General features: G+C 47.5%; 3 protein-coding genes and 1 long non-coding RNA gene across 10 annotated transcripts in view; 3 read left to right on the plus strand and 1 right to left on the minus strand.

The window, feature by feature from the left end:
* Positions 1-1,341, plus strand: part of LOC119222065 (uncharacterized) — a 3,237-nt gene extending 1,896 nt beyond the window's left edge. Inside the window, exon 4 of the long non-coding RNA XR_009942765.1 lies at positions 212-1,341. This is a non-coding gene — a long non-coding RNA (uncharacterized LOC119222065). The remainder of the gene's footprint in view (positions 1-211) is intronic.
* sh3kbp1 (SH3-domain kinase binding protein 1) overlaps positions 1-7,463 on the minus strand; it is a 26,892-nt gene extending 19,429 nt beyond the window's left edge. The window contains exons 1-2 of one of the 2 annotated variants that reach the window (XM_062559290.1): positions 7,334-7,463; positions 3,404-3,532 (exon numbers count right to left, since the gene is read on the minus strand). In XM_062559290.1, the coding sequence (XP_062415274.1) occupies positions 3,404-3,407 (4 nt within the window). In that variant the 5' untranslated portion in view covers positions 3,408-3,532; positions 7,334-7,463. Of the gene's footprint in view, positions 1-3,403; positions 3,684-7,333 lie in introns of those variants that run through there. The other variant, XM_037456621.2, reaches the window with a different exon arrangement.
* On the plus strand, positions 5,626-16,182 carry tfr1b (transferrin receptor 1b). 2 transcript variants are annotated; one of them, XM_037456619.2, is made up of 19 exons: positions 5,626-5,812; positions 9,086-9,141; positions 9,293-9,485; positions 9,827-10,031; positions 10,463-10,600; positions 10,730-10,814; positions 10,883-11,005; positions 11,100-11,195; positions 11,278-11,417; positions 11,537-11,703; positions 11,803-11,922; positions 12,119-12,204; positions 12,295-12,358; positions 12,441-12,508; positions 12,596-12,657; positions 12,882-12,972; positions 13,270-13,497; positions 13,602-13,751; positions 14,037-16,182. In XM_037456619.2, exons 2-19 carry the CDS (start codon positions 9,109-9,111, stop codon positions 14,247-14,249), a joined length of 2,262 nt encoding a protein of 753 aa, XP_037312516.2. In that variant the 5' UTR covers positions 5,626-5,812; positions 9,086-9,108; the 3' UTR covers positions 14,250-16,182. The 2 variants fall into 2 exon arrangements, with proteins under 2 accessions (XP_037312516.2, XP_062415273.1); XM_062559289.1 differs by lacking the exon at positions 5,626-5,812 and having other exon boundaries at positions 7,490-9,141.
* Positions 16,183-16,711: 529 nt separating this feature from the next.
* On the plus strand, positions 16,712-27,925 carry tnk2a (tyrosine kinase, non-receptor, 2a). Of its 5 annotated transcripts, none has more exons than XM_062559287.1 (20): positions 16,712-16,938; positions 17,496-17,595; positions 20,164-20,326; positions 20,420-20,490; positions 20,593-20,796; positions 20,910-21,059; positions 21,152-21,247; positions 21,545-21,726; positions 21,817-21,943; positions 22,067-22,527; positions 22,836-23,030; positions 23,268-23,359; positions 23,671-23,715; positions 23,821-24,083; positions 24,686-24,889; positions 24,970-25,586; positions 25,696-25,834; positions 26,177-26,272; positions 26,597-26,724; positions 27,108-27,925. In XM_062559287.1, exons 3-20 carry the CDS (start codon positions 20,164-20,166, stop codon positions 27,112-27,114), a joined length of 3,240 nt encoding a protein of 1,079 aa, XP_062415271.1. In that variant the 5' UTR covers positions 16,712-16,938; positions 17,496-17,595; the 3' UTR covers positions 27,115-27,925. The 5 variants fall into 5 exon arrangements, with proteins under 5 accessions (XP_062415271.1, XP_037312512.2, XP_062415269.1 ...); XM_037456615.2 differs by lacking the exons at positions 16,712-16,938; positions 17,496-17,595 and adding an exon at positions 18,973-19,508 and having other exon boundaries at positions 22,067-22,213; positions 22,433-22,527; XM_062559285.1 differs by lacking the exons at positions 16,712-16,938; positions 17,496-17,595 and adding an exon at positions 18,973-19,508.
* The last annotated feature ends 48 nt before the right edge of the window (positions 27,926-27,973 follow it).

The raw sequence follows: 27,973 nt of genomic DNA on the forward strand, positions 1-27,973 counted from the left end.
TTATCTTTACTTGGGTAAGATCAAATACGATTAAGTTGGCCCAACTTAACTTCTTAGTGTTGTTTTCAACTATTTGAATATAGAATATTCTTTGAAAGCCCTAATGAATGAAGTTATTGATAGCTGTTTATACAGTAAAATAGTGCAATAAAAATGGCATGTAATGCACATAAGTGAAAAATGATTGCTTTTGTTAACTGTTTTGTCACAGAATATTGAAAGCAGTCAAACAGCTATGGCGGAGACAGTCTTTGCGATCCATGTGATTCGAAAAGAAGGAGCGGAGCCCAGTGATGACCCAGATGAAGTCGGAGTCATTCTGGAGGGGGTGGAAGTGCTGAGCGAGTTGGGAAATGTACCCTTTGCAGTGTCAATGTTGCTTGCGCTTGTGTATGCTCTCAACTTGAGCTACCCTCGAGAGCTCAAGTATACTTTTGAAGTTCTGCAGAAAATAATAATGGAACTAGACCCAAACAAACTATCCATAAAAGGACAAGCTCTCAAAATAAAGCTATCCCGTTAGACACATTATGATGGCTAAAGCAGATTAGACACTTCTGTGTGTGTTTATTATTTTCTGTATTCCTGCGTGTTCACCAGTGCATTAATTAAGTAATCACAAGTCTTTAAGATGAATGTTGTGAATGTAAGAGGATAAGAGGGATGTTTGTACAAAGACAAAGTCTTCAGAGTTCAGGTCAAGACTGCACTAATAACCACTGTTAGCACTTTCAAAAATGTATTTTAATTGTGTAAGTGTCATAGAAAGTTGAGAAAAGCTTTTGATATGTATGTTTATAAGAGAAGCTGCTCATTAAAACATTATTCAGTGCCTACTTTGAGAAATACAGTTGTATTGCAACATCTCTCATTTGTCTTGTTTCCAGCCAAAACAGTTGTATATTTTGTTAAAACTTAGTTTTAGTTGTGGTTCAGGGTAAATGTTAACACTAACATTTTTAGTATTACTATAGCGAAATCATGGAAAGTATTTCAACATAATTTAACTGCTTTCTTTAAGCAATAAGCAATTAAGTTGGTTCACTATAATATACTCAAGTCGGATCAACGTAATTTATTAGAGTTAGTCCAACCTATTTTTCTTGGGCAGGATTAAATTGAATAATTTGGGTTGGTCTAACTTCATTGACTAGCCTACATTTTACTAATGTGGCATTAGTCAAACCAACCGTATTCATTTGAGTTTGACACAACCCAAGAAAATGCGTTGAACCAACCATAATAAATTAAGTTGATCCTACTCAAATACATCAAGTCGTATCAACATAATTTCTTTATGCTCAAAGAATCAATAAAATAGTGTGCAAATCATTTCCATGATTTTATTAAGTTCGTTGAAAGCGTTGTTTTTTTGAGTGTAGCTGTGTTTTCTTGCCTGTGAAACGTTCCCGCCGGGAGACAGGAGCCGAACCCGCACCAAACGCACGGGTCACTCGCTTCAGAGGACACACACACACACACACACACACACACACACACAGCCCACGTTTCAAAGCAACATTGCAACTATCGTCCGCTGGACGCTACTCACTCGACCTGCACTGAATTCCGAGGATGCCTTTCGTTGACTCCCCCACAGATAAGATGATGTGGAGCCACAGTTATTGGTGTAATGTTGTGTATAAAGTCCACTGAAGGGCTGGTGGAAAAAAAAAAAGACAACAGAGGACGTTCACCTCGCATCCTGCGTGTGACCAGAAGTCAACTGTGACTTGATGCTCCTCATAATGAATGAGTTCATATTTGAAAAACACACCAGCACCTTTAGTCAACCGAATCCTTTAAACGTACTTTTATGAGCTGTTGAAAGTCAATCGAAGATTAAAATACCGACCTGTCAATCACAAGCAAGCCACGCCCTAAAGCCCGCCCTGATTAATGGTCTATTTAACGTCATGGTGCTTTGAAGGAGACAGGACACTTGTTTAAGTCATGTTTACTGAGGTTCTAAAGAGAGTCATTTTCTCATAGACTTCTATACAAACCGGCTTGAATTGGGATTTCAAACGCATTTATAAAAAAATTATTTCCTGACTCTGAAACATCCACATTTAACGAATCACAGTTTGCAGAAACATACAATGGGAACATGTCTTTGTGGTTGGATTTAATCTATACAGTATTGATGAAATCCAACATAAGTGGCCATCACGGGACAGCAGTTGGCAACTTATTGGCCTGGTACAAATATCAAGGGGGCGGATTAACCCAGTTGGTGTCACAACCGTCCTTCGTGGCCATTGTGTAACCCTACACACAAAAGGGGATGTTGCCTCTGTGAGTGTCACTTCTGGATATTTAAAAACAGGTGTGACTGAGAGCAACGTGGAAGTTTAACGGCCCTTGGACTTGCTCTCGTTAGAGCTGCATATTACAGCTTTTTAGCGGCGAATTAAGCAGCCACACAGTGAAATCTGCTCAAAGGCCCACAGGGAAATCGCCTGCTTATTTATTCCCTATTGGTCATCCAGCCTTGGCGGTTGTTAGTCGCGTCGTATTGTTGTTGTGACTGTGCGCGTGTGTTTGTTTATTTCCCTCGAGTCTCGCTGTGCATTATTGTCTGTTCACGTGCGTCAGAAACAACGCAGAAGGTACAGAGGCTGACTGCATTCACTCTCCTCATGGTCGAATCCTCCCAAAGGAATGACACAGATGGAAGTCTGTGCCCCCCCCTCCCCCCCATTGGTTAAATGGGAAATAATTATGCAATTTGCACGGGTACTAAATTGATTGATTACTCGCTCTGCAAAACATGGTGCAATCAGTTTAGTGTCATGCATTGTGGGAAACGATGGCGAGCAGGAGAGGAATGTCACAGTCAGGCCTGTTTGATCCCCACAGAGGGGGGAGAGAGAGGGGGAGAGAGGGGGGAGAGAGGGGGGAGAGAGGGGGGAGAGAGAGAGAGGGAGAGAGAAACTCAACCCCTGTTCATCACAATGGGCAGACACAGGCAGACTGAATGTAAACGTGTCAACATCTGCAACTCATCAATGTGACCCGCCGATTTCCTGAAATATCACCCCGCGCGGCCGCGGCGCAGCGCACCCACGCGAGGCATTCCGATCATGAATAAAAGCACCGGGGGGGTGCGAGTTGGGGGGATGGGGGGGGGGGGCGGCAGAGAAACGCCACGGAAAAAAAAAAAAAAAAGCTGTCACTTGGAAACAGCTCGGCGATGTCATGAAGCGACGTCAGAGGTGAGGCGGGGAGGAGAGGACGGGAAAGGGAAGGAAGGAAGGAAGGAAGGAGAGGGGCTGTACCCCGCGAACATCTGGACCGGGCGTTTCATTCTGCCCATCCAGATGCTACTCCTGGGGGGGTCATTCTCTGAATTAAAAGCGCCCACAAAAAAAACAAAAAAACCCAAAACAAAGCATCTCACCCATTTATGTGTCCCGGTGTGCCGGCTGAGCTCCTGCGGGCGGATCGGTAACGGGGCAGAGGTGGTTGAGCGAGGTTCGTGCCGGACCGAGACCCGACCTCCTGCTCATGTAGCTCCGCTAAAGCAGCGCTGAAACGGGAGGAGCGAACGATGAAACCATATTCCTTCCTTCCTCCCCCCTCTCTCTCTCTCTCTCTCTCTCTCTCTCTGTCTCTCAATGACACGGCAGAGGAGGCAGAGCGAGGACCCAGAAAACGGAAAAGAGCTGATGAACAACCCCCCCCCGCCCTCCCCCCTGACTCTTTTGTTGCCTTCAGATGCACCACGTAAATTCGACAATCTTCATTTGCATTTTTCCCACGTAAAGAATTGGGAGCAAAGGGACATGATTTGTTGAATCCGTCCGTGATGCATTGCAGTCAGCGCGGATCTAATTAATTCATTAGTCAATTGCAGATCTTCACATTAGAAATAAGCTATTTCACGTGCTAATTTTGGGATTTGGGAGTTCAATCTTATTTGTATTGTTGGCATTGGTCTTAATCTGAAAAAAAATTATTAGGTCCAACAAATGTTTTTAAAAAACTCAATATATGTTGGATCGAAACATGTCACAGAAAAAAAACATTATTACGTCGAAAAATGTGATTACTAAGTTTGTATACAGAAAACATGCAGGTACGTAACATAAATACTTTTGACTGTTAAAATAGCAAACGCAGTATCTTTTACAGTAATCTGTCTCTTCAGAGACGCTCGTGAGCGTTTCAATGAGAAGAGCAATATTTCCAACAGCATTTGAAGGGAGCATCGATCTAAGCTCCGGGCCTCGCACCTGTGTGGCCCAAATCTCGCGATAACAAAGTCGTCAGGCGCACGTACAGTTTACCCCAGCATTGCACTGCACACACGCGCACACACACACACACACATGCTACGCCCTGCAGTGTTATTATCCCCTCTGGATCTGACTACTGAAGGGGAGAATGAATGTGCTTGCAGCGGCAGAATGATGCAGCAAAGAAATGAGGAATTTAGATTATTCTTCACCATCAGCTGTCACTTGGGTGGAGTGCAGAGACAGGACAAGCTGCTGTACAGATGACAAAGGAGATCTGATGTGATTAAAGTACACAGCAGGAGTGAAATGTCATTCAGGTGACCGGCTGGAATCTCATCCATCCGTGACGCAAGAGAGGGGATACATGGCCGACCTTGACTTTGAATGTGTAAATGATTGTGCGGACTGCAGTTTAACATCTACTGTATCAACGATGACTCATTGCTTAGAGCCAAAGAGGAAGAAAAACAAAAAAAAAGAACACTGGGTGAGAAAGTAAAAGCTGCAGATGGGTTATCACCACAGTGACAGCCTTCTCAAATAAGAATTGTTTTTCTGTGGCTTGTGTGTTCTTGTCACACATTTCTGTGGCACAGGGAGACACCATCCTGTCACCAAACTCTCCCACAACCGCCAAAGAATCCACTCAGGCTCACGACAACCCACTTCCACGTGAAGAATGAAGTGCCCAGGCCGTAGTTTATCTAAGGAGTAGCACATCACCATCTGTGCTGATGCGTGTGCAGCACTTGCCTTGAGAGAGACAAATTGTTTCCTCATCCAGAGATGGTAGGTTAATGTCCCCGGATACGAGGGCTAATGTTTTGCACAAAGCACTGAGGTGACACCGTCTGGGACGGTGTTGCTATTGCACATTGAAGCACAGCACCGATTGCAGTTTGTCGCCTCCTGTACATGTGGAAAATGATTTTCATCAGTTGTGCTGATGATATACCATCTCTTTATTTAATTAAACATGTTATGTTTTAAAAGTCAATCCAAAACCGTCAATTTTGTGTTTTTTTAAACATCTATTTGATTTGGTTTTCCCTCTTATTTGACAAAAATAGTATGAGGTTCAACGAAGAGGGTTTTATTTTTTTGTAGAGAGGGATTAGGACTGAATGACACTATTTATGGGAAGGAACTTGAGCATCAGGGGAATGTTAGAGAGCACTAACAAGTTATATTTGATCTTATTTTACTTTATTCTTATATTTTAAGCTTACATTGCACCAAGTCAAATTCCTCTATGTGTAGCATATGTGGCATTAAATGGCATCTGATACTGATTCCAGTGCTGTTGGTGGCAGCACCCTCGTCCATCGTTACTTTATATACGGAGAGGCCAACCTTCAAGAAGACCCGCCCTCTGCGGTTTTCAAGCGCTACGATTGGCCAGGTGTCTCTGCTGACCGCGATACGGGTAACCTGATTTGACCGCGTCACTTGACGTCATTTCGCCTGACCAATAGCCTGCTTTGACCCGCACCGCTGCGCGGCAGTGAGGTTCATCAGGCAGTGGCAGCAGCTCACTATCAAGGAGACGTGAGGTGAGCGGCACTAAGGTGAGATTACTGACATTAACAGACCTGTCTTTCAATTATTCGTTACACAGTCAGCTGGATAATGCGTTGGGTTGCGTGTTCACGCGAGTCTCCCCCCCCCTCTCAGAAAAATAACGCAGGACTCCAAACGTGCAGCTAGCTAGCTAGCTTAACCGACAAAGGATGCTACAAATGTCACCTGTTCAGTGTCGGTAAATCTTCAATTAAGGTGTGACGAGGGAGTGGAAGGACTGGAGTTTAGATTCGATGGCACTCCTAAACTGGTTGTTCATGCTGAATTGTTCACCCCTAACATTCTTTATTTAATGTATCTAAAGAAGAAAAAAAACTAATAGCCGTACTAGTGATGTTAAAATAATACACCGGCAACATGCAACATCAATATTTAAATTTTTCTTTAAGCATGTTCTCTAATCGACAGTTCTGTCGTGAGCTGACTGCAAATAATCTGCAAACATTTTGATAATTTATTAAAGATTTGAGTTGTTTCCAGCAAACCTTCCAAATGTTTCTTATATTTTCAGGTTTAAAACGTGTCATTGCAACAAATTGTCTTATTTGTTTCCATCATCAATTTTTAGTATTAATTCACAATATTCACACCTTCTAGTGTCTAGGAATTTGCTGCTTTTCTGTTTATTTATTTTTTACGCAAATATAAACAATAGATATAAAGATGTAAAATCGTGAATTTGATCAATCAAGAAAATAATCTGTGCATTGATCGATGACATTGAGGCCCTACTGGTGAAACGGCCTCTTGGAAAAAATAGACATCGCTGTGATTTACAAATTGCAATGAATAATTTGTATTTGTGTAAGTGCTGTGCCGGATATCCTCGAGGTTCACTATCTCCAGATAATGTTTCCTGCTCAGCAATGAGGAAGCCAATCGATCAAGCGGTAAAGTGTGGCGCGAGTTGCACGGTGGCCCTGCTATGCGGAAGAAGCCCTGTGGGGAAACTGCGGGCGCTTCCTCTGTGTGTCGTCTGACGTGTTTACAGAGGAAACACGGGGCATCGCCGTTGTGATGTGAAAACATCATGAGAAGGTCACTCATGCAGGTGCTTTTTAATGCGAGTCCTGTGTGAAGAGCAAACCGCCTCCTGCGTGTCAGTGGAAACGCGATCATTCAGATAAGAAATGAATAATCCTGTATGTTCTTTTTTTTTAATCTATCATTTCCTCAATGAAACGCAGGAACAATTAACCAAAGTAACATTGCATCTGGTGACACCAGAACCCTCAGTGAAAAACAAGCCACCTTTTACAGGGAAAAGGCTTCTTTTGATGTGTGTGTGTGTGTGTGTGTGTGTGTGTGTGTGTGTGTGTGTGTGTGTGTGTGTGTGTGTGTGTGTGTGTGTGTGTGTGTGTGTGTGTGTGTGTGTGTGTGTGTGTGTGTGTGTGTGTGTGTGTGTGTGTAACAGACACACAATTATCTCTAATCTTCTGTGATGCCCCCGGGGGTCATGATGGATGTGTGTGTGTGTCGATGGCAGCTTGTACTTGCGTGACAATCACAGGTAAATATGCCGCAGACGAGGCCCAATCAACCCGTCCTGCACGTGGTGTCATTCTTCATCCATCTGCTCCTCCTGGTTCTGCTCCACCTGGTTCTGCTGCTGCTGATCACACCAGCCGCGGGCACGATGTCATCTTAAAACCGGTCAAGAATGAGTGACAAGTGTTGGGCGGGAAGGAGAGATTCACCATAAACCCCGCCTCCAGGGAAATGGAAAAATGTAGTTTTGATCAATTAGATGACACGGGTGACATAAAGTCCAACTGGCACCATTTCCTCATCATAAAGTGTGAGAACAAACTTAGTTTGGTCATGAAAGAGTTTTCCCGATATTCACTGGTTCCAGTAAACCGTGTAAGCCTCTTTGACACCAATATCAGAGCAACACATTACAGTTTTTCTCCATTGGTTTGGCTCAATTCTTGAAACAGAAATTACATTCTCAAAGCTCTTAATGCATTTGGTAAAATAGCCTATATGGTTCATCACAACTACATAGATCACCTTCAAAAGGTCATATCTCACCCAAAACAGTTAACTCAAGCTTCAAAACCAAATCATTTTCTCATAAAAATAGTCAGTGCCCCCAATTGAAAACTTCCTTCTCGATTGCTGTGGCTCATCTATCTCTCGAAAAAACGACATTCTCAAAGCTTTAAATACATTTGCCAAAATAACCTAGATGGTTTAGCAAAACACTATGGCACACCTGCAAAATGTCATATCTCTCCCAAAACAGACAACTCATCAGTCACAACGAATTCCTTTTCTCATACAAACAGTCAGTGCCCCCAAAATGAAAAGTCCTTTTGTCATTGTTTAAACACTGCAGGTCAAAATGTTTAGTTGTTTTGTCACTATGGCAGAGGACCATTGAAATCCCACATGTCCACCAGTCTTAGCCCAGTCCTTCATTGACAATGGTTACTGTACTGTTTTTTTTGTCTAGCTAACAGAATAAAATAGGATTTTAGGGTAAGATTAGCCTCCAAGGTTTGACATCACACATTGCACTCATACTACCGGAAATTGTAATTGCAATTATCATTCACAAACATAAAATAACTTCCATACATCAGAGTAAAAAGCAGCATAATATACTGTAAAATAAACACAGAAACAAAAACCAATGTAAATTATATGCATCCTACAGTGCTGTAAATAAAGCCGGTCAAAGAATAGATAAAATAAAGTTCTAGTTTCACCTAACTGTCAATTGTTGTAATACTGTGAATTTATCAAATGTTATTCATGGTATTATGTTCTTGAGTAATTTTGACAATTGAACAGACTATTGTGCATGTGATGACTTATACAATGAAAATACGCTGAGACGTTTTGGAGCGAAAAACAATTAGACTGAGAATCAACAATCAGTTTAGATCCACAAGATCTATTCACTTGGAAATTGTGCTAAACGTAGGCTACATGTACTTAATCCTTTGCAAAGATGTACTAAGACATTGAGACATGTACTTAGACATTTACAATTTAACCAAATGAATGAGAAATTCAATTCTGTATTGAGAAATTGCTAAGTTGTTTGGAGGTTTGTCCATGTTGTTTTGAGAATGTCATTTCTGTTTCAAAAAATGAGCCAAACCAATGGAGAAAAACTGTAACATAGAAAGAGAAAATGGGGTGGGAGATATGTGTGATCTCCGATGTTTTTTAAACCCTGAATCCACACTCTTCTCCCTTGTCACTGAGTTCTGTCTTTGTCTCCGTCTCGCCTCTTGTCCCCCTCTCAGTGTTTGGATCAGCGGCAGCAGCAATGGATCGAGTGAGGTCTGCATTCAACAGCATGGTAAGTGTTTGTTACTTGTGATTAAAGTAGGTTTTTACACGTTATCTTGAGTACGAGTGTTTAGAAGTTTACGTTGTACATTCTAAACTTCTATCAGAGGCAGAATCCTTTAACTTTACCTCGGACCCAGTTTCACGCTCCTCTTCTCCAGGTCAAGAGTGAGCGCTACAGCCGGTTCACTCTGCAGCCGGCCGAGGACGGAGAGAGACACGCCGAGGTCAAGCTGTCGGACGACGCGGAGGACTCGGCGGGCGGGTCGCCGAGCTTCAGGCCGCCGCCTCGGCTCCAGCGGCGGAGCACCGTCTGCTACCTGGCCCTGGGGACCCTGCTGATATTCGTCACCGGTAGGACTCTTATTTGTGGTCCTCACGCTCCTGACTGTGATTGTGGAGGAAGAGCAGGATTGTTTACGCGTCTGTGCTGTGAATACTGCTGGTCATTGATTATCATTATTTATTAAAAGGGCTGTGATTCAGTGTGTCGTGTATCTTTGTGCTATTTATGTATTTCGCTCTAATTTTACTTCAACTAATCTAAAAACACAGGAGACCCCTCATTAAGGCCTGAAAGTTGGGATGATGTGTCGATTTAGCACATCATCACGATTTAACGCAGAGTTAGAAAGCCGCTCTAAAGCCTTTTTTTCCCTCTCGGGGGGGTCTCTCATGCTTTGCCCCCCCCCCAGGCTACATGCTCGGTTACCTCAGCCACCGCAACACCCAGGCGGAGCAACGGGCCTGCGGCAGCGAGCCGGAGGCGGACGCCGGTCTGGAGGCGACGGCGGCCCCCGCCGAGGATGAACCACAGCCGGGCGCTCAGATGGACTGGGGGGACGTCACCCGGCTCCTCACTGAGAAACTCACCGCCCAGGCCCTTGGCAAGACTCTGAGGTACACGGGTCACGTGCACACCTTTATCAGGGCACACATAAATATAAGTCTGTGTTAAAGAAGGGAGGGTTTGTTAGAGTGTAGTTTTAGTCTAAACAGCCTTCACCTTCTTGTGAGAGGGGAGATGAATAATAAATGGGAATGAACTGGAAGAGAGGCGTCGTATGATGTTTTTATTTTTAGAGTGTAACACTGCAGAAGAGTCAGAGAATACGAAGCAGACAGGAAGGCGACTGTGGTTATTTTAAGGAATGAAACCCAACAAGCTCCGTGACTGTTATGGATGACGCCCTTCCAAAGAAGCACTCGAAAAATAATCATTTCCTCGAGCTTTATCAGGTCTCTACGTGCAAGAATAAACCTGTTTAAATAGTCTTGTATCTAAATATATGTATGCGGGAAAGGGTTTGAATGCCATGCGTTTCCCGCAGTGACTACGATGACCCCAGACGCTCGGCAGGGAGTGTCGAGGACACAAACCTGGCGAACCGCATATTTGACGACTTCAAGAAAGTGGAGATGAATCCCTGGACTGACATCCACTACGTCCAGCTGCAGACGCCAGACAGGTGGGTTTTACTTTACCAGTGGTGGTGAAAACAAACGTCCACCCAGGAGCGTGAATTCTAAAAAGCAGTCCAGCAGAAAACAATGACGTCGTAACGACCTTTTGACCCCCCCCCCCCCCCCGTCCGCAGCCTGCGTCCAAACCGCGTCAGTTTTGGCGCCGACGTCTTCGAGCCGACGGGGTACCTGGCCTACAGTGCTACCGGGAAAGTACAGGTGAGTCTGGGGCCCCCCCGATGGGTTTCGGCGAACTGGTACCCGTTTTAACGCGCCTGTGCTCACAGGGCAAGCTGGTGTACGGCAACTACGGCCGGCCGCAGGATCTGGAAGTTCTGCAGAACAAGAAGGTCGCCCTGAGGGACAGCGTGTTGCTCCTCCGAGCCGGACAGATCAGTTTTGCGGAGCAGGTGACGGCCCGGCTCTGGACGCCACCTTGTGCCCCGTTGCCCTTTTTGTCTTTGTGGGGGAGCTCGCCTAAAAAGGTTGCCTCTCCGCTTTCAGGTGGACAACGCCGCCACGAAGGGAGCCGCTGCTGTTCTTATCTACCCCGACGCTCAGGATTACAAGTACCTACAGGACACCGCCCTCTACGGCCACGTAAGTCCGCCCCCGCCGGCCCGGGCAGCGCGTCGCCGTTGGCCAGAGAAGCGAGTAAAGCGCCGTGTCCGTCTTCATTCAGGTCCACCTGGGTTCCGGCGATCCCTACACGCCCGGATTCCCCTCCTTCAACCACACGCAGTTCCCCCCGACCAAGTCGTCCGGTCTCCCCAAAATCCCAGCGCAGACCATCACCGCCAAGATGGCTTCAGCTCTTCTACAGTAAGGACACTCCCCTATTTCCAGCCGTATGGTTTTTATATCTGAGACTCATTCTGTAAAATACATTTCATGACCTAAACACTAATGACTCTTTACACTCCCTTCCTGTCTCTCTCAAGGGGAATCGGTGGCCCCGAATCGGATGCCAGCAGCGGGTTTAAAGGCGGCCTGCCGGGCACTTACAGACTGGGAGGCGGGGAGAACGTCTCCGTCGAGGTCAACAACGTCCTGGTCAACAAGGAGATCCACAACGTGTTCGGAGTCATCAAAGGATTTGTGGATCCCGGTACGTGTCCCTCCCCCTCCCCTCCGAGCCGCCCGCCGCGGCGTTTATCTCATCACGGCGGTACGGTTAACGCTCGCGTGTCCGTGTGTGAATCTGCAGACGAGTACGTGGTTCTGGGGGCCCAGAGGGACGCCTGGGGCCGGGGTTACGCCAAAGCCACAGTCGGCACCTCAGTGTTGATCGAGCTGGCCAAGGCTGTCAGCGAGATGGTGGAGAAAGGTAACAAAGGGAACCCTTAACACACACACACACACACAGGTTTAAGCAGTCAACACCTTCTTCAATAGTTAACGCCATTCCGCCCTTCCCAGAGGTCGTCCTCGCCGAAGTAGGGCGTCTTTTTGAGTGGTGGATTTTCCGTTTTTTTTCAGTGTTTTCCTGGATTAAAAACGGACTTTTTTTTGTTGTTTTCCAGATGGGTTCAGACCGAGGAGAAGCCTTGTGTTTGCGAGCTGGAGCGCTGGAGAGTACGGAAGTGTCGGCGCCACCGAGTGGTTGGAGGTAAGAACTGAAATGACAAGAAACAAAAGAACAAAATAAATTCTCTCCTCCTCTAATTGGGTCCCACCATGTCTGTGCTTTTGTCCTCAGGCGTATATGTCCTCTATTGACAAGCGCGTCGTCACCTACATCAGCCTGGACGGGGTCGTCATGGGTAAGTACGGGACGCACCTTCCTCTCGCCTCGTTTGCCGCTGTCTGCGTCCGCCGCCCGGCTAAAACGTGTCTCCCCTCAAGGTCGCGGGAGCTTTGTGGCGTCGGCGAGTCCGCTGCTCTACAGCCTCCTGGAGAACACGATGAAAGGGGTAACGACGCGGCAGACACACTTTCATCCGATCAGCTTCTGTACAAAACCCGCGGCGTCCGCATTCATGTGACTTTTGCTCGTCCAGGTGAAGAGCTCCGAAGGCTCCGTGTACGAGATGATGGGAAGGAGTAACTGGGAGGCCAAGACGTAAGTAGAAGCCCACTTTTTATTCAGTCAGCACAATGTTTGCTTTTCCTTCTGGAACTACTTCAATAATTTTGTCAAGATGGTTAAGAATTTGTTTTCATGCCAATGCGGATTCCTCAGTGTCGACGAATCACCAGTAGCTGAATGATCCTTCCAGCCGTAATGATTAACTCAAAATGTGTCAAAATGACCTTTTTTTGGATATTTTACGCTACCGCGTGCAGAATGAGGCCAATGTCCATCGACGACCCTGCATATCCCTTCCTGGCCTTCTCTGGAATTCCCTCAGTCTCTTTCCACTTCATCTCTCCGAACGTGAGTCCTGAGGCAAAAACAATCAGTGGACATTTAATGTCGATGGTCTCTGTACTTTTAGCCAATATGTGTAATAATCTGAATGATCTTCCTCATATCAAGTGAAAGACATTAAACCAAAGATCCGATAAGGTTGTGAATCGATCTTTTTCTAATGCAAAAGTTCGATGGGGAACAATCTCCTGTCCCGTTCCCTCTCTCAGAGGACCTCATTTATTCAGGAATATTCACATTGAGATGAGGAAATAGGTGGTTTTTATTTTATTGAACATTGTCACTGAATTAATGTCTGAACAGACTGAAGCCTACATGTACTACGGCACTGACCTCGACCACATGGATCACCTGGGGTACCAAACCAACCACCGCATCGGCGAAACGGCGGCGCTGGCGGCGCGGTTCGCCGGCCAGATGGCTCTGCGGCTGGTCCACGACCGCCTGCTCCGCCTGGATGTGAGCGGCTACAACGCCGTCCTCACCAAGGCCGTGGCCCAGGTCTACAGGCGCATCAACCAGCTCGTACAGGTCGGTCCGGTGGCGCGCCGTTCAACCTCCGGCTGTAAAAGACGAGAATAGGCTACTTTTCGGTCGCAGATGTCGCTGACTTTTTTTTTTTTTTTGCCGTGCAGTCCGGGCAGCTGAAGGGCGTGAATCCCACCTGGTTGAACCGCGCCCGCGGCTCCTTCCAGCGCGCCGCCAGCAGCATCAACCGCGACGTCCGCAACAGCAACTTGGACGACAAGGAAGTCTGTCGGATCCTCAACGGGAGGATCATGAATGTGAGGAAAACGAATCTGCTGTCGAGATGAAGTGTTTCCTGTTCAATATAGAAACGGGCGATTTTCTCTTTTTGAATATGTGATTTTATCAAGAACTTAAGTGATACAATTTAAATGGTTTTAGGGGGAAATACTATTTACAGCAATTTAAAATTAAAACACTAGCTAATACAGTACTTATCAATTAATGATAATACTTGGTATAGTAAGTAAGTAGTAGTATATGCAATGCCCCACAGCTGGGGTCAGCTTCTTTGAACATTTCTATCACCTTCATGGTTCCAGGTGGAGCACGCCCTCCTCTCGCCGTACGTGTCCCCCGTTGAGACTCCCTTCCGTCACCTCCTGCTGGGCCGGGGCCCCCACACTTTGGCGTCCATCGCCGAGACCACCGACATGGAGCAGCTCCACACGCAGCTGGCTCTGGCCACCTGGAACCTGCAGGGATGTGCCAACGCCATGGTGGGGAACATCTGGGACCTCGACCAAGAGATCTAAAGACAAGCTGGGGAGTTGTGTGTGTGTGTGCGTGTGTGTGTGTGTAATTTGAGGTAAGCAGAGGGAGGAGCAACAATATCAGCACTTAAACATGAGTTGTCAATCAGAGGTTGAAGCCCCGCCCTTCTATAAACAGGCCGAACCCCACAAAGATCGAGGAGGAGATGGAAAAGGATAAAATGCACTTGACTCCAAAGCAACTTAGCGATTTGAAGAAAAATGTTCGCTACTGACAAACCTGCCTCCTCCTCCACGTCCAAACAGGGCTGCGGCCTCTCGCCATAACACTGGGAAACCTTATTTATACTTTTTTATTTATACTTTTATTTATCAGTGGCAGTGCCTACTATAAAGTTGTTGTGTCTTTTTATACGACGTTATCGGAAGCAGTGCCTTCCATAATTATGACGGTTATACCGTCTCATCTTCCGGCAGCATCTGCTACAAAGAAATTTCTCGTTTTTGGCGTATATTACAGCTTGAATATGACATTAAACATTAAACTCTATATATTTAAAACTCATTAAAGGGGACGAATGTGGGGTAGAAAATAGTTATACAGAATGGTAAGGATATTTGTAAAATATCCAACAAAATCAGAAATTGTCACTTGATTTAATCAGCACTTAGTAGCAAAATAGATGAATCTTGGGGGTGAAAAAGTTCAATGGAGAATGCACAAAAAGAAATTAAACCCCATTATCTTTTGGAACAAAAACTGATCTGATTGGTTCCATGATTTGCAAGAAAGCCATTTAAGTTGCAGTGTCTCATGATGAAAACACAACTCCCATGATGAGAGCACGTTATCGGGAGCAGTGCCTCCCATGATGAGAGCACGTCATCGGGAGCCGTGTCTCCCATGATGAGAGCACGTTATCGGGAGCAGTGTCTTCCATGATGAGAGCACGTCATCGGGAGCAGTGTCTTCCATAATCCAAACCCATTATCGGGAGCAGTGCCTCCCATGATGCAAAGCAGTGATGGTAGTTTTTGCCTACCAGTGTGTGTGCGTTTTCTTTTGTGTGTGTGTGTGTGTGTATTTATCGGGAGCAGTGTCTTCCATATTTCACTTGGAAGAGTGGAACAACTTATCGGGGACAGTGTTTCCCAGAGTTTTATACTTGACATTTTTCGTTGTCATTTTTGCATTATGTGTGTGAGCTTAATATTAGTTTCATTTTTTTTTCTTTTTCTTACGTTTCTGTTTTACGTTTCAACTTTTCGGTGACAGTTTGTTAGATTTCATTTTTGTTTGTGTCACAAACATTATACCCCACATTATGTGACAAGCAACAAGCCGCATGTTGGTCACTAAAAATCACTCCGCAAATGCGTTCCCTCTTCACTGCATGTTACTGTATTGCGTTAATGAAGTGTAGCTCAAAAGACTCGGCGTGTTACAAACTTTTCTCAAGAATTAGGGTTCGACCATTATGTTTGTGTTGATTTGTTGTTTTTAGTTACAAAATGTTTTTGTACCCAAGCTGCTTTTGCGGTTTATTTATTTGAGCATTTTGTTCCAACAAGTTTAACTGTTTTTCCCAGAACGAGAGTAATTTAAAAAGAGAAGGAAAATACAACCTAAATTTGTTTTCGACCTGAACACAGTGAGTAAATATGTTTGAGGTTGAATGTGGCAAAAAAATAAGTGAGTAAAATCCACTTTTATTAAACAACTTGACACTCGAGACCCAAGCAAAATTCAATGGTTTTTCTTCTCCTGGTGTCACTTCTTTTGTGCTTCACGCTATTATCTCCGGCTTCTATTGTCCTACAGGAAGTTACAAGAATGAAAAGTTACTTAATACCGAGAGGGGAAACTGAGGTTACGCATTAGATTTCCTGCTGACCGGGCAACTGTTTTTCAGATCATATTTCTGTAATCGCCATCTTCAGTAGAAAAGTGTAATAAAACCTTTTTGGCTCTGCATCCAGTAAATCTTTGTCTCGATTTGTTCTTTCTCACGGTGAAGAACAAACGTTCACCACAGAGGATGCACAGATTGTTGAGGTGGTTTTGTGGTTTCTTTGGCTTGTGTGTTATTTAATTCCTGTATAAAAGTCTTAAATCACATTACGTTTTTACTTTACTTACAGCAAATATTGATAGCCAATTAACGATTTTGTATCCTTTTTTTTAAAACTGATCAGAGAATAACTGATCTCATTCAAACCAAATCTCAAGCATAAATAACATGCTTTTATAGTTTCTGGTGCCGTGCTTTTCACATTAAAAGCACTGTGCAGCCAGGTTTTCCAAAGCTTTTCCACCAGTGAAAAAGTGGTTTTGCTTTAGTCCACATGACTTCACTAACTAGAATATTATTGAACTTGTGTGCCCCATCTAACGGTAATTAAATATAAATGTAACAGTGCGTATGTCACGTTGTACCATAGCTTTTATTTTGAAGCCCAAACCTGTAAACCGGAAGTGCACCAGCCTGCCGCTCTGTCTCCGTGCTCTGACGTCACGCACGTTGACGCTCACGCATCCCGAGGCGGGCGCACCGAGTAGCGTACCGGAATTAAAGAGAGCGGCAATAACGGGTAACCGCTGAAATAAACAAATCCCCCGGTAAACAGCGCGGCTTCCCGCCGGGCTTCGGCCGCTGAGAGGCGGGGGACAGAGCGAGCAGTGACCGGAGGAGGCGGCACCGCGGTGTCCCCTTAAAGCCCGTCTTCGCAGGTTAGGGGGCCCGTTTTTTTCTTCTTTTTCTTCTTCTTCTTTGTGGCATCTTGTTCCTCTCAATGTGGAAGATGTGACGTTTTGCACCAAAGCAAAATTGCATTAAATAAAGTGAATGTGTCCCTGGGGGGCGGGGGGGGGGGACCCGGGTGTCCGGTGAGATGTTCACCGACTGACCGGCAGGTGAGCCTTAACGTGACTGAGGCTTATCAGCTTTACCAGCAGCCTGGTCAATTAAAACCTGCTCAGCTATTCTCAACTTGGTGAAACAACACAACACAAGAGTTCTGGCACCTCCGATACTCGATGCTCAAATACAAGCAGACGTTGTGCGTTTAGATTCGAGGTCACATTGTATTGATTCTGGTAATTGTTTAATTAAATTGTCTCATATTATCTCGTTATATGGTGCAGCGTGGGTATGTTTTTAAGCCTTTTCATTTATCTTGGGGAAATCCTGCATAGCAGCTGAAGTTTGAAAAAATAAGATGCTTTTGCACGTCCCGAGTTCATCTCCTAATTACTTCTTCAATTTGTACTTCCTCTGCTGGATGCAGATGTGGGGTCTCTCCATCCATGGCCTCCTGCAGGTGACCTCCAGGTGACCTCAGCTGACTGCAGGTTTAACCTCCTGATCCACCACAGGACGTCTGCAGGGTGAGACCAATTAACGCTGCAATATTATACCCGCAAATTAGAACTTTATTACAAACAGGAATGGGTGCAATATTACATTTTAATGTGTGTGTGATATATATTCTTTTACACTTCAATCTCAGGATTTCACCCCTATTGCTTTTTCTTTTCTAATTTTTAATAGGCACTAGTGCACTTTACATTATTTACTTGGTTTTTAAATATTTTTTCTGTTTTAGTTAAATTTTACTTCATTTATGTGTTGCTATTCTGTTGTGATTTGCACCATCGTCCGTATTACTTGTTATTCTATTATTTTTTTTGTAATCTTTAATCACTCACAAGATCCTCCTTCTGCAATAATTAAGTTATATTTCAACCTAATATGAACTAAACCTCGTCAGAGAATCCAAACAAAGTGTCCTTTCCTCTTTAATGACTGAACTTTGGGTGAAAATAAGCAACAATGACGTGATTAAATGGATTAGTCACTTGAGGGAAAATCAATCATACATTTTGATTATTCATTTTCAGCCAAATATTCCAAACATCTTTTCCAGCTTCTACAAATGAGCAGTTTGCTGTTATTTATTATAGAAAACAGGGAATAAAATCGCTTCCACTCTGACTTCACACTTTTCCTGGTGCACAACAGGGAAGCTGGAGTCTGTGATTCATTACAGAAGCACAATAAATAAATCTTCTTCACGTCTGACGGATTCCGTGCCGCTGTGTCAAAGCTAAATTTAGCCGTCCTATTTTTAAGGCATCGCCCCCGATAAAAACTCACACACACTCGGAGAGATGGAAGCTCTGATTTTTAAACGCATGAATATACCCGTGTGGGAAATGAACAGGTTGTGTTTCATCCGATCTTCACTCACGTTTTTAAATGTTCACAATAGGCCACAGAATAATGTCGTCATAATGTTATTAAAATTATAGTTGAGATAAACCTATTTTTAAAGAATATAAACTTTGGCTGCAACAATCTGTGTAATCAGGAAAACAATTCAGTAAAGGAAGTATTTGCACTGCTGAGAGGGAATAAACTACTCTGTCTAAAAGTTATTATCCTTCAGAAAAAGACCAATATTTTTGAATAATTCGCTTAGAAGTGGTGAAGAGCCTGCAGACAGATGTCCCACGTTCATAAAACAGCTGGAAGGACGACTGCAGATTTAGCAACTGGTACCCCAGACGTGGTCTTGAATCTGCCACGTCATATTTTCATCACTTAATAATGTGAAGATGTCTGCATCCATCAGATGCATGCTGGGTAGAATCTCCCCCTCATTCCTCTTTGGCCCTTCAGCCATCCATCTGTCCTCCTATTTGCCTCTACATTTCCTCCCCTCCTCTCCTCCTCCTCCCCCCCCCTCCCACCCAGTCGGAGCTGCTGAATTATTCATCAGCAGTTGTCGGGTCTCGGGGCAGCTGAGCCGAGAGCGGCGATGGAGAGGCAGAGGCGAGGAGGTGCGGGAGGAGAAAGGGAAGCGTGGAGGTGCTGCTGTGAGCTGTGACTCAGCAGGGAGAGAGAGAGAGAGTTTATAGATAGAGTTAGGTGCTACGACTGGATAGAGAGAGAGAGAGAGAGGCGTCAAATTCCTCCCGTTGTGCTTGTGAACGCGTGTGTGCGTGCTTGTGTGTGTGTGTGTTTGTGCGTCCGTGCGGCAATCGATTGAGTGGAGAAGGTCACGCAGCCGAGAGGAGATTAGCAAACCGGACTCCAGCTAACGCCTCCTCTCAATAGCAGCTAGACTGAAAAAGGAGAGAGAGAGAGAGAAAGAAAGGAGGAGAGGAGCAGCGAGCACAGCATGGGGGAGAGCTACATGTACCAGCGACTCCCCTACGCCAGAGGACGGGAGGAGGGGGAGGATGAGGACGAGGAGGAGAGGGACGGCAGCATCGCGCAGAGTGTCGGGGCAGCAATGGTAAAAAAACGGGAGGTGGTGGGAGGAGGGGTTCTTCTCCTCTTTCACACGGTGCGTGTTTGTGTGTAGACGCAGTGTGCGATAACGAGTGGGCATATGGTCTGTGTGTGTGTGTGTGTGTTGCATCTACAGACTGTTCTCCATTCGTCTTCACGTCCACCCAACCCAGCGGCTCCATTGCTTCTGAGCCTCGTTCTGGAGATTCGGGCTTTTCATGTTGCCATCTGACTCAAATGATCCTGTTTATTTTAAATAATCTAATTAGGTAATCTAATCTTCTTCTTAAGATGGTCTGATTCTTTAATCCTGGATGAAGTAATCTCGAGCAACAGCGCGCTCTCTTATTTTGAACTAAAGGCTTAACAAGCAGAGAGTTGAAACCACGTTCCGTTCTAACGTGATTGGTTGAGGGCCGCTGACCATGTGACTGCAGCTCCATCCCGTAGAGATGGTAAGAATCCTCCCAGCATGCACTGGGGCAGGAGCCATTGTTTGACCCCCCCCCCCGGGGGGAGCAATGACTGCACAAGACATCACTTAAAGGATAAAGTTTATATTAATAGTACTGTGATTTTGAACAATAACTGCTCCGTTTCCACTGAACAATTTATGCTACATCCTAAAAAAACCAATTTGTCCTTACCTGTGTGTGTAGATGCAGTGTGAGGAGGGCACAGAGTGGCTGCTGGAGTTGCTGACGGATGTGCAGCTGCAGCAGTACTTCCTGCGCCTCCGAGACGAGCTCAACGTCACGCGTCTCTCCCACTTTGACTACGTGAAGAACGAGGACCTGGAGAAGATCGGCATGGGGCGCCCAGGTCCGTGTCTCTCTCTCGCTTGAAAAGACGACTCGGGGATGTTGGCCCCCCCCTGTCCGCGCGCCGTGTGTCACAGTCGTTTTGTCGCCGCAGGTCAGAGGAGGCTCTGGGAGGCAGTGAAGAGGAGGAGGGCCCTTTACAAGCGCAAGTCGTGGATGAGCAAGGTGCGAAGACACACAACCTCCGCAACCACAGTGTGACTCGTTTCCCCCCCACCCTGAGAGAAAAAAAGCTCACAAGTGACCTCATCGCCTCCCTCCGCGCAGGTGTTCCCGGTGAAGCGGCCCGACGCCGGCGACCCCCAGCAGGGGGCGGCGGCCGACGCGTCGCCGGCCGGCGGCGGCGGCGAGCCGGCGGCGTCGCTCACCTGCCTGATCCGGGAGTCGGAGCTGCAGCTGTTGGAGCGGCTGGGGGACGGCACGTTCGGGGTGGTGCGGCGAGGAGAGTGGACCGGACCCAACGGCAGAGTGGTGAGGAGGTGGCGCGGGTCGGGGGGGGCGAGATAGCACGGCGGGGGTCACCGAGGGGTCACCGTCTCTCTCTCTCTCTCTCTCTCTCTCTCTCCCTCGCCGTGCCCGTGCAGCTGTCGGTGGCGGTGAAGTGTCTGAAGGCCGGCGTGCTGGACTCGGACGGTCTGGACGATTTCATCAGAGAGGTGAACGCCATGCACTCGCTGAGCCACCAGAACCTCATCCGGCTGTACGGCATCGTCCTCACGCAGCCCATGAAGATGGTAAAACACACACACACACACACAAGCTGTGCACACCCGAGTCACGCTTTAGGCGTGTAAGTACCAATGAGCCCCGTGTGCTGCGTGTTCAGGTGACCGAGCTGGCGCCGCTGGGTTCCCTGTTGGATCGTCTGAGGAAGCGCCAGGGCCACATCCTCATCTCCTCGCTGTGCAACTACGCTGTGCAGGTCGGTTCAACACCCGACAAACACACACGTGTCGGATTTTAATTTTTTATTCATTTTAAAATGTTATGTTGAATATTTTATGGACAAACAAGTGCTGTAAGATGTTCCCTGTCAATATGTCACTGTTGCGTGTGATTTTAACTGCACTACAGGTTCTGCTAACGCTAACTTTAATAATTGCTAAAATCTACAGTGGTTCGTACTATTCTACAACATCATATTCAAACTAAGGTGGAGCCCTTTGAGAAGGTGCCTCTAGTTCGCGTCCCACCACCGTGTCTTTGTGGCGGCGTGCAGGTGGCGTGCGGCATGGCCTACCTGGAGCAGAGACGTTTCCTCCACAGGGACCTGGCCGCCCGCAACGTCCTGCTCTCCACCAATGAAACGGTGAAGATCGGAGACTTTGGGCTGATGAGAGCGCTGCCGACACACACCGACCAGTACATCATGGAGGAGGGCCACAAAATCCCTTTCCCGTGGTGAGGACAACGTCCCGGGTGCCCCCCCTCCCCACCCCCCCACGCTCTCTTCTTCCTCTCAGGACCTCCGTCCCCACTGTCTCTCCGCAGGTGCGCGCCGGAGTCCCTGAAGTCTCGTACGTTCTCTCATTCGTCCGATACCTGGATGTTCGGGGTCACCCTGTGGGAGATGTTCACCCACGGACAGGAGCCCTGGCTGGGCCTCAGTGGAAGCCAGGTGCCTACATCTTTTTTAGCTCAGTTCACGGGAGGAGGAAACATCTCATGCACATAATCGCGACCCCCCCACCCCCCCCCCCTCTTCGTTATTTCAGCGCCGTGTCCCTGTGTCCGCGTGCAGATCCTCCACAAGGTGGACGTGGACGCGGAGCGGCTGTGCAAACCGGACGACTGCCCGCTGGACGTCTACAACGTGATGCTGCAGTGCTGGAGCCCCAAGCCGGAGGACAGGCCCACCTTCGTCGCCCTCAGAGACTTCCTGCTCGAGGTACGAAGGTTCCCAACTCCACCCCCCCCCCCCCCCCCCCCATTCAAAGTTAAAGCGGTCACACTCACTCCGTTTGGCACAAAAGTGGCACATCGGTCGAACACCAAGGACAGCACGGGGGAGAGCCATAAATCCCCATTACACGAGGCGGCGGCAGGTGTTTGGTCACTTCTGATCCCGCTGGCGGGCGGCGGTAAATCATCGCTTTGTGTTCTGCAGAGCGTGCCGACGGACATGAAGGCGCTGCAGGACTTTGAGGAGGAAGACAAGCTCCAGATTAAAATGAACGACGTCATCACCATCATTGAGGGGAGGTCGGTCAAATGAGCACCCGGGGAAGAATGTCCGTTTAATTTGCAGGCAAATGGCGGTGTTTTGAAAGCCTTGCCTGTGTGTGTGTCTGTGTGTGTGTGTGTGTGTGACAGCGCCGAACAAAGGACATTCTGTCAACACAACGCTTCTTTTTTTGACATTGGATTCCTTAAATTGTGGAGAATTATTGCAATTACTCTTCCTCTTACTGGCGTGTGTTTGTGCGATTTGCTGGCGTTTGTGCGTTCAACCACGTGACATAGATTTGTTGTACTGTGGTCCCGTGTCTTCCTGCGCGGTCCGTCTTCAGGGCGGAGCACTACTGGTGGCGAGGCCAGAACAGGGGGACGCTGCGCGTCGGCCAGTTTCCTCGCCACGTGGTGACGGCGGTCGCCGGCCTGTCCGCCCGCGACATCAGCCGCCCGCTCAAACACTCCTTCATCCACACGGGCCACGGGGACACGGACCCCCACCGCAGCTGGGGACATGCGGATCGCATAGACAGGTCAATAACATTTATTACGACCTCGTGTCTCACACTGAACTGTACAAATATAAATAGTGGCGCGTTGCATTAACGCCATCGATGTTCCGTTACTGTCCACTGGGGGGCAGCAGTGCATCACTTCACTGAGCTGTTTTTAAGAGCAGAAGAAGGGGGCCTTGAATCAGACAGCAGCGGCCATAAATCAGAGTTAATGGCACATTAACGCACAGAGATGTCTTCCTTTGAATGTTTCAGTCTGTATCTGGGGAACCCCATGGACCCCCCCGACGTCCTCGGGATGGAACCGGGCAGCGCCAGGCCGACCAAACTCCCCAACCGATCCAAGAGTAAATCTATCCCCTAATTCAACACGTTCATGTACTCATGGACTGTACCTGTGTGAAGCTACTTTTACCATTTAAAGCTTCTCTGTTGCACTTTTACAGCTTTACTTTTTTATCCACTTGTCTCCTAGTTGAGGGATTTTTTTTTATTGGAAAACTGAAGGTTTTATGTTTACTTCTAAAGCTAAATAGAGCTGAGAACAGGGCCAGGTGGTTCTCACACCTACAAATAACGACAATCACACAGGACGGGACAAAACTGCCCGACAAAAACTCACACTCATTTAAATTGATTTTAAATCTGTCTCCACCAGAGCAACCTCCTCCTCGCCCGCCTCAACCCGCCGTCCTGCTGAAGAGTGAGTGTTCCTGTCCCTCCCCCGGGCTGTCTGTCCTTCAGATGCATGTTCCCTTACACGTGTGTTTGTGTGTGTGTGTGTGTGTGTGCGCGTGTGCACGCGCAGAGCCCTTTTACGACTCTGTAATGGACGACTACGGCGACGACGACGACGACGGCGGCGGCTGCGGCGCCTCCTCCTCCTCCTCCTCCTCGGGTCTGAAGAGGCTGGGGGCGTCCCTGGGCCTGAAGCTCCGCCCGTGGGAGGGGTCCGCCGTGCGCCCGGCCAAGAGCGAGGTGTCGCTCATCGACTTCACCGACGACAGCTTCAGCTCGGCCACGCCCTCGCCGCTCGCCGAGACGCGGCCGCCGGACGACGACACGCTGAAGGTGCCGTCGAAAAGGGTGGCGAGGGGTTCGAATGTTACCGATCTGATGCACATGTACTTATTTACTTATTAGACTTATTAGACCGTCATTGCACGGAGCGCAATGCCGAAAAGAGGATGGCACAAAAGCAGCATATGATACTGTGGATAATGTGCTCCGTCACATAAAAAACAGAACATTTCAATAGGTGTTGTGACATTTGTCCATTTGTGTAACCATTTATCTCAATATGAAGGATGATGCATTACTCTGTTACACATTCATTTTTGCAGGTTTCACGCGCATGATTTCCCACCCGGTGATTTCAGTTATCTTTTAACCTTTATGCAACGCGCGCAGAGAGGAAACTGCTCCGGCATTACATCATCTTTAAGGACACCCCACACAATCAAATCATATTTTGTCCTTGGATGAGATGAATATTTCAAGACTCCCTTCATCAGACATGTTGTTTAACACGTTTACAGCATAGAAATGTCCTCATTTAAGCTTCAGTCTGATCTCATGTCAGTGGGATTTAAAACCAGGTTCTCTTAAGATGAGAGAAGTCCTGCCTTTTGATTCGTGCATTTTACTCCATTGTCCATCCTTCTCATCCTCAGGACACGCCGTCAATCTTGGACTGGCCCCTCCCCCAGCCGACCTACGACGTGGTCGCTGCGGAGCTCGAGGACCAATCGGAGGACCAGGAGGTCCGGACTATCAACAAGGGTTCCGCCGATGAAGCCGCGACGGCGCCCGGCGGCGCCGTGGCGACCAGGAGCGAGTCGCAGTCGGCCGACCTCTTCCAAGAACTACAGAGAGAAGTAAAGGGGGCGGAGCTCCGGAGTTGTCTTTGATGACCCACACAAACAGGCCGCCGCTAACCTTTCTGTCCGCATCTCAGGTGATGGTGAAGCTGCAGGTTCCCATGGCAACGGGCCGCTCCCTCCCCTCCTCCCCCCTGCCCATGCCGCTGGCCCCGCTGGGCCCCCACCGACAGATCTACCTGCCACCCCCCTCCCCCAGCTCCGGCTCCTCATTCGCCTGCTGCTTCGAGGACCGCCCGGTGCTGCCCCCCCGCAGCCCCGTCCCCCCGCTGCGGCCCTCCAAGCGCGACCCCCCCGCCCGCGCCGCCCATTCGCAGCCGCGCTCCAGCTCCGCCTGCCTGGGCAACGGGGAAGACACGCCCCCGCAGCTCCCGCCCAGAGACCACGCCTTCTCTCAGCCGGGCTCCCGCTCCTCGTCCCCCCTCCCCCTGGCGCCGCCGCTGTCCTCCTATCCCCTGAGCCTGCCCCCTCCTCCCCTCACCGTCTCCCCGCGCCGGGCGTCCGGACACCTGGGCCCCCTGCTGTCCTCCAACCCGTCCTCCTCCGCGTCCAGGCTGGCCGCCCGCGGCTCCTCCTCCTACTCCTCGGGCTCCTTGCTGGATCCGCTCGCCTTTGGCGAGGGGCGTGGCCTCTCCTCGCTGGTCGACAGCTCTGCTCCCGCCCCGCTGCCAGAGCGCCCAGCTTTTCTTGAAAGGTGCGTTGCTGATATGAAACACTGTTCTCTGTGAAATATTTGTCATAAAATATATAAATAGAAAAGAATCATGATCTGTAGAATCGTTGACCCCCGTGTGTCGCCTCAGATACGGAGCGGCCAATATGGCGGCAGTCAAACCCATGATTCAGCATCCCGGCGGAGCCAAGCCAAACTCCTCCTACAACAACAACAACAACGGGCGGACTTCAGCTCCCAGCATGCAACAGGAGCATAGTGTCACCCAGGTAAGGGGGAGAAAAATGTAATTATTTGTTTTTTCCTTCAGTGCCACAAGTGCGAAATCCTTTTAACAACATTTAAAAGTTTTTGTATTGATAATTGATTTTATGCTGACAAATGAGCTGATTGTTCATTTTAAATGATTTTAATAAAGTTTCTTATATTTTCATAACAGTTTCTGTTAGACTGTAAAAGTCTGAAAAAGTGCTTTTGTGTGATGAGGAAATATGTTGCAGTTGTTGAAATGCTAATTCAATACATTTTACAGGTTCAGATTAAAAATCTGATCAAACAGGTATTTTCCTGATACAGCAGTTTCAATAGTTTAAAATGATTATGATTGACAGGTGCAAGGGGCGGTGCACGGCGTCACGCTGGAGGAGTGTCAGGCGGCCCTGCAGAGTCACAACTGGAGCATCTCTCAGGCCATAAATCATTTGAAGGTAAAACATCTGTCGTGCCCTTGAGTACATGTCAAGGTACCTTGAATCAAAGGCCCAGTTAACGTATAAAATATATATGTAAATGAGCCAACGTTTCTTTGGTGAATCTCTCAGTGGGGAAACTTCACCACAGTAAATGGAGTCTGATATAATGATGTAATACGATTATTACATCAGACATAGACATAGACACGGACCTCAGCTCAGCCGCACTTATCGACACTCTCAGAACGATGAAAAAATGAGAAATAGCAGTCGAGTTGACGCTGACACACGCCGCCCTGCCCCCCCCCCCCCCCCCCCGACCCCCCGCCCGCGTCGCAGGTGGAGCAGCTGTTCCGTCTGGGCCTGCGGTCGAGAGCCGAGTGCGAGGAGCTGCTGCAGCGCTGCCAGCTGAACCTGGAGCAGGCCAGCGCGCTCATGCTGGACACGTACGGGCCTCACCGCAGCAAGTACGCCGACCTCGCTGGGAGGGGGGGGGGGGCAGCGCGTTACACGTCCGTGCGTTGTGTTTTTGATGTTACCTGCTCCTCTGTCTGGTGCTGATAACAAATCACACTTCTGTATGAACCTGATCTATTCTGCTGGTTTGCACACAAAAGCACTACTTAATAATTGATCGTATTCTTATTTAAATACCGGCTTTGATTTAATAAAAAATCAAACCAGTTTTTATTATTTCTAATAAGCTTATATTTTATTATTATAAAATCAAAAAGGCTTTGTCTTTTACAGGATTCTAAAAAGAAACTTAGAAAAGTAACTTTTCCTCAAGCATCTCTGCAGAAGTGTTTTGAATGATGGATTTTCTCACCCTGCACGTTCTGTCTCACAGGAAGTGAAAGCCGGAGGCCCAACTCAGCAGCCAAGAACTACTTTGGATCCCCCGAAGTAATCGGGATCAACGCGCCAGAGCCGGCGCCGCGTGGAGGAGCGTGCAGCGTGCAGCATGCAGCATGCAGCGTGCACGCGCCTCGCCGCATGGAACTGTGAACTTCCTGCTCTTACTTGGGTCCAACACTCTCCTCAGACGCTCCACGGAGCAGCTCGTGGAATATCTCATGGTTACTTGAACAGTTCTGTTATGACGTTGATTCGTTTTGCTTCGTGTGAGTGTGCTTTGCGTCTTGCTGCATGTGCAGGTTGTGCACGTATCAGCTTAAACTAATGCTTCAACTCAGCGGACGCCCGTGACAGCAAACAATGCAGCTGTATGTCTGTTTGAAAATGTACTGGTAAAATGCTGTAGTGCTAAATGGGTTTGTGGTACTTCTGAGGACACCATAACTGCTCCTCAGAGTACAACTTATGTAAGTCATTTTAGATCGCATTGTAAGCAATAAGACTGTGACACCGAAATGTGAGCGCTACAAATTCAAATCACCTAAGTTGATGTTTTTAATTTCAAACTGCACGAGCATCATAAGCATCTGGAGGAGTGATGCACCAGTCAGTTGATGCAAAGCATGCGTCCGCGCAGACAGGGACCAGGAATGTCATCTCTTAGTAATTATGAGCTGCTGAACAGATGAATCTTGTTTTATGCTTGGCTGTAAGCTTGTCGCTCTGCTGTTTGCATTCTACAAAATAGAGCAGTGAAAACATGGCCTCAAGTGTTTTATTATAAAGTGAAGAGGAGTCTCAGAACCCTCTTCTTTTTCATGGATGTTAAAGTCTGGCAGACTGGATTGAGTCTGATTT

This window comes from Pungitius pungitius, chromosome 19, assembly GCF_949316345.1.
Source record: "Pungitius pungitius chromosome 19, fPunPun2.1, whole genome shotgun sequence".
NCBI classification, from domain to species: Eukaryota; Metazoa; Chordata; class Actinopteri; order Perciformes; family Gasterosteidae; genus Pungitius; species Pungitius pungitius.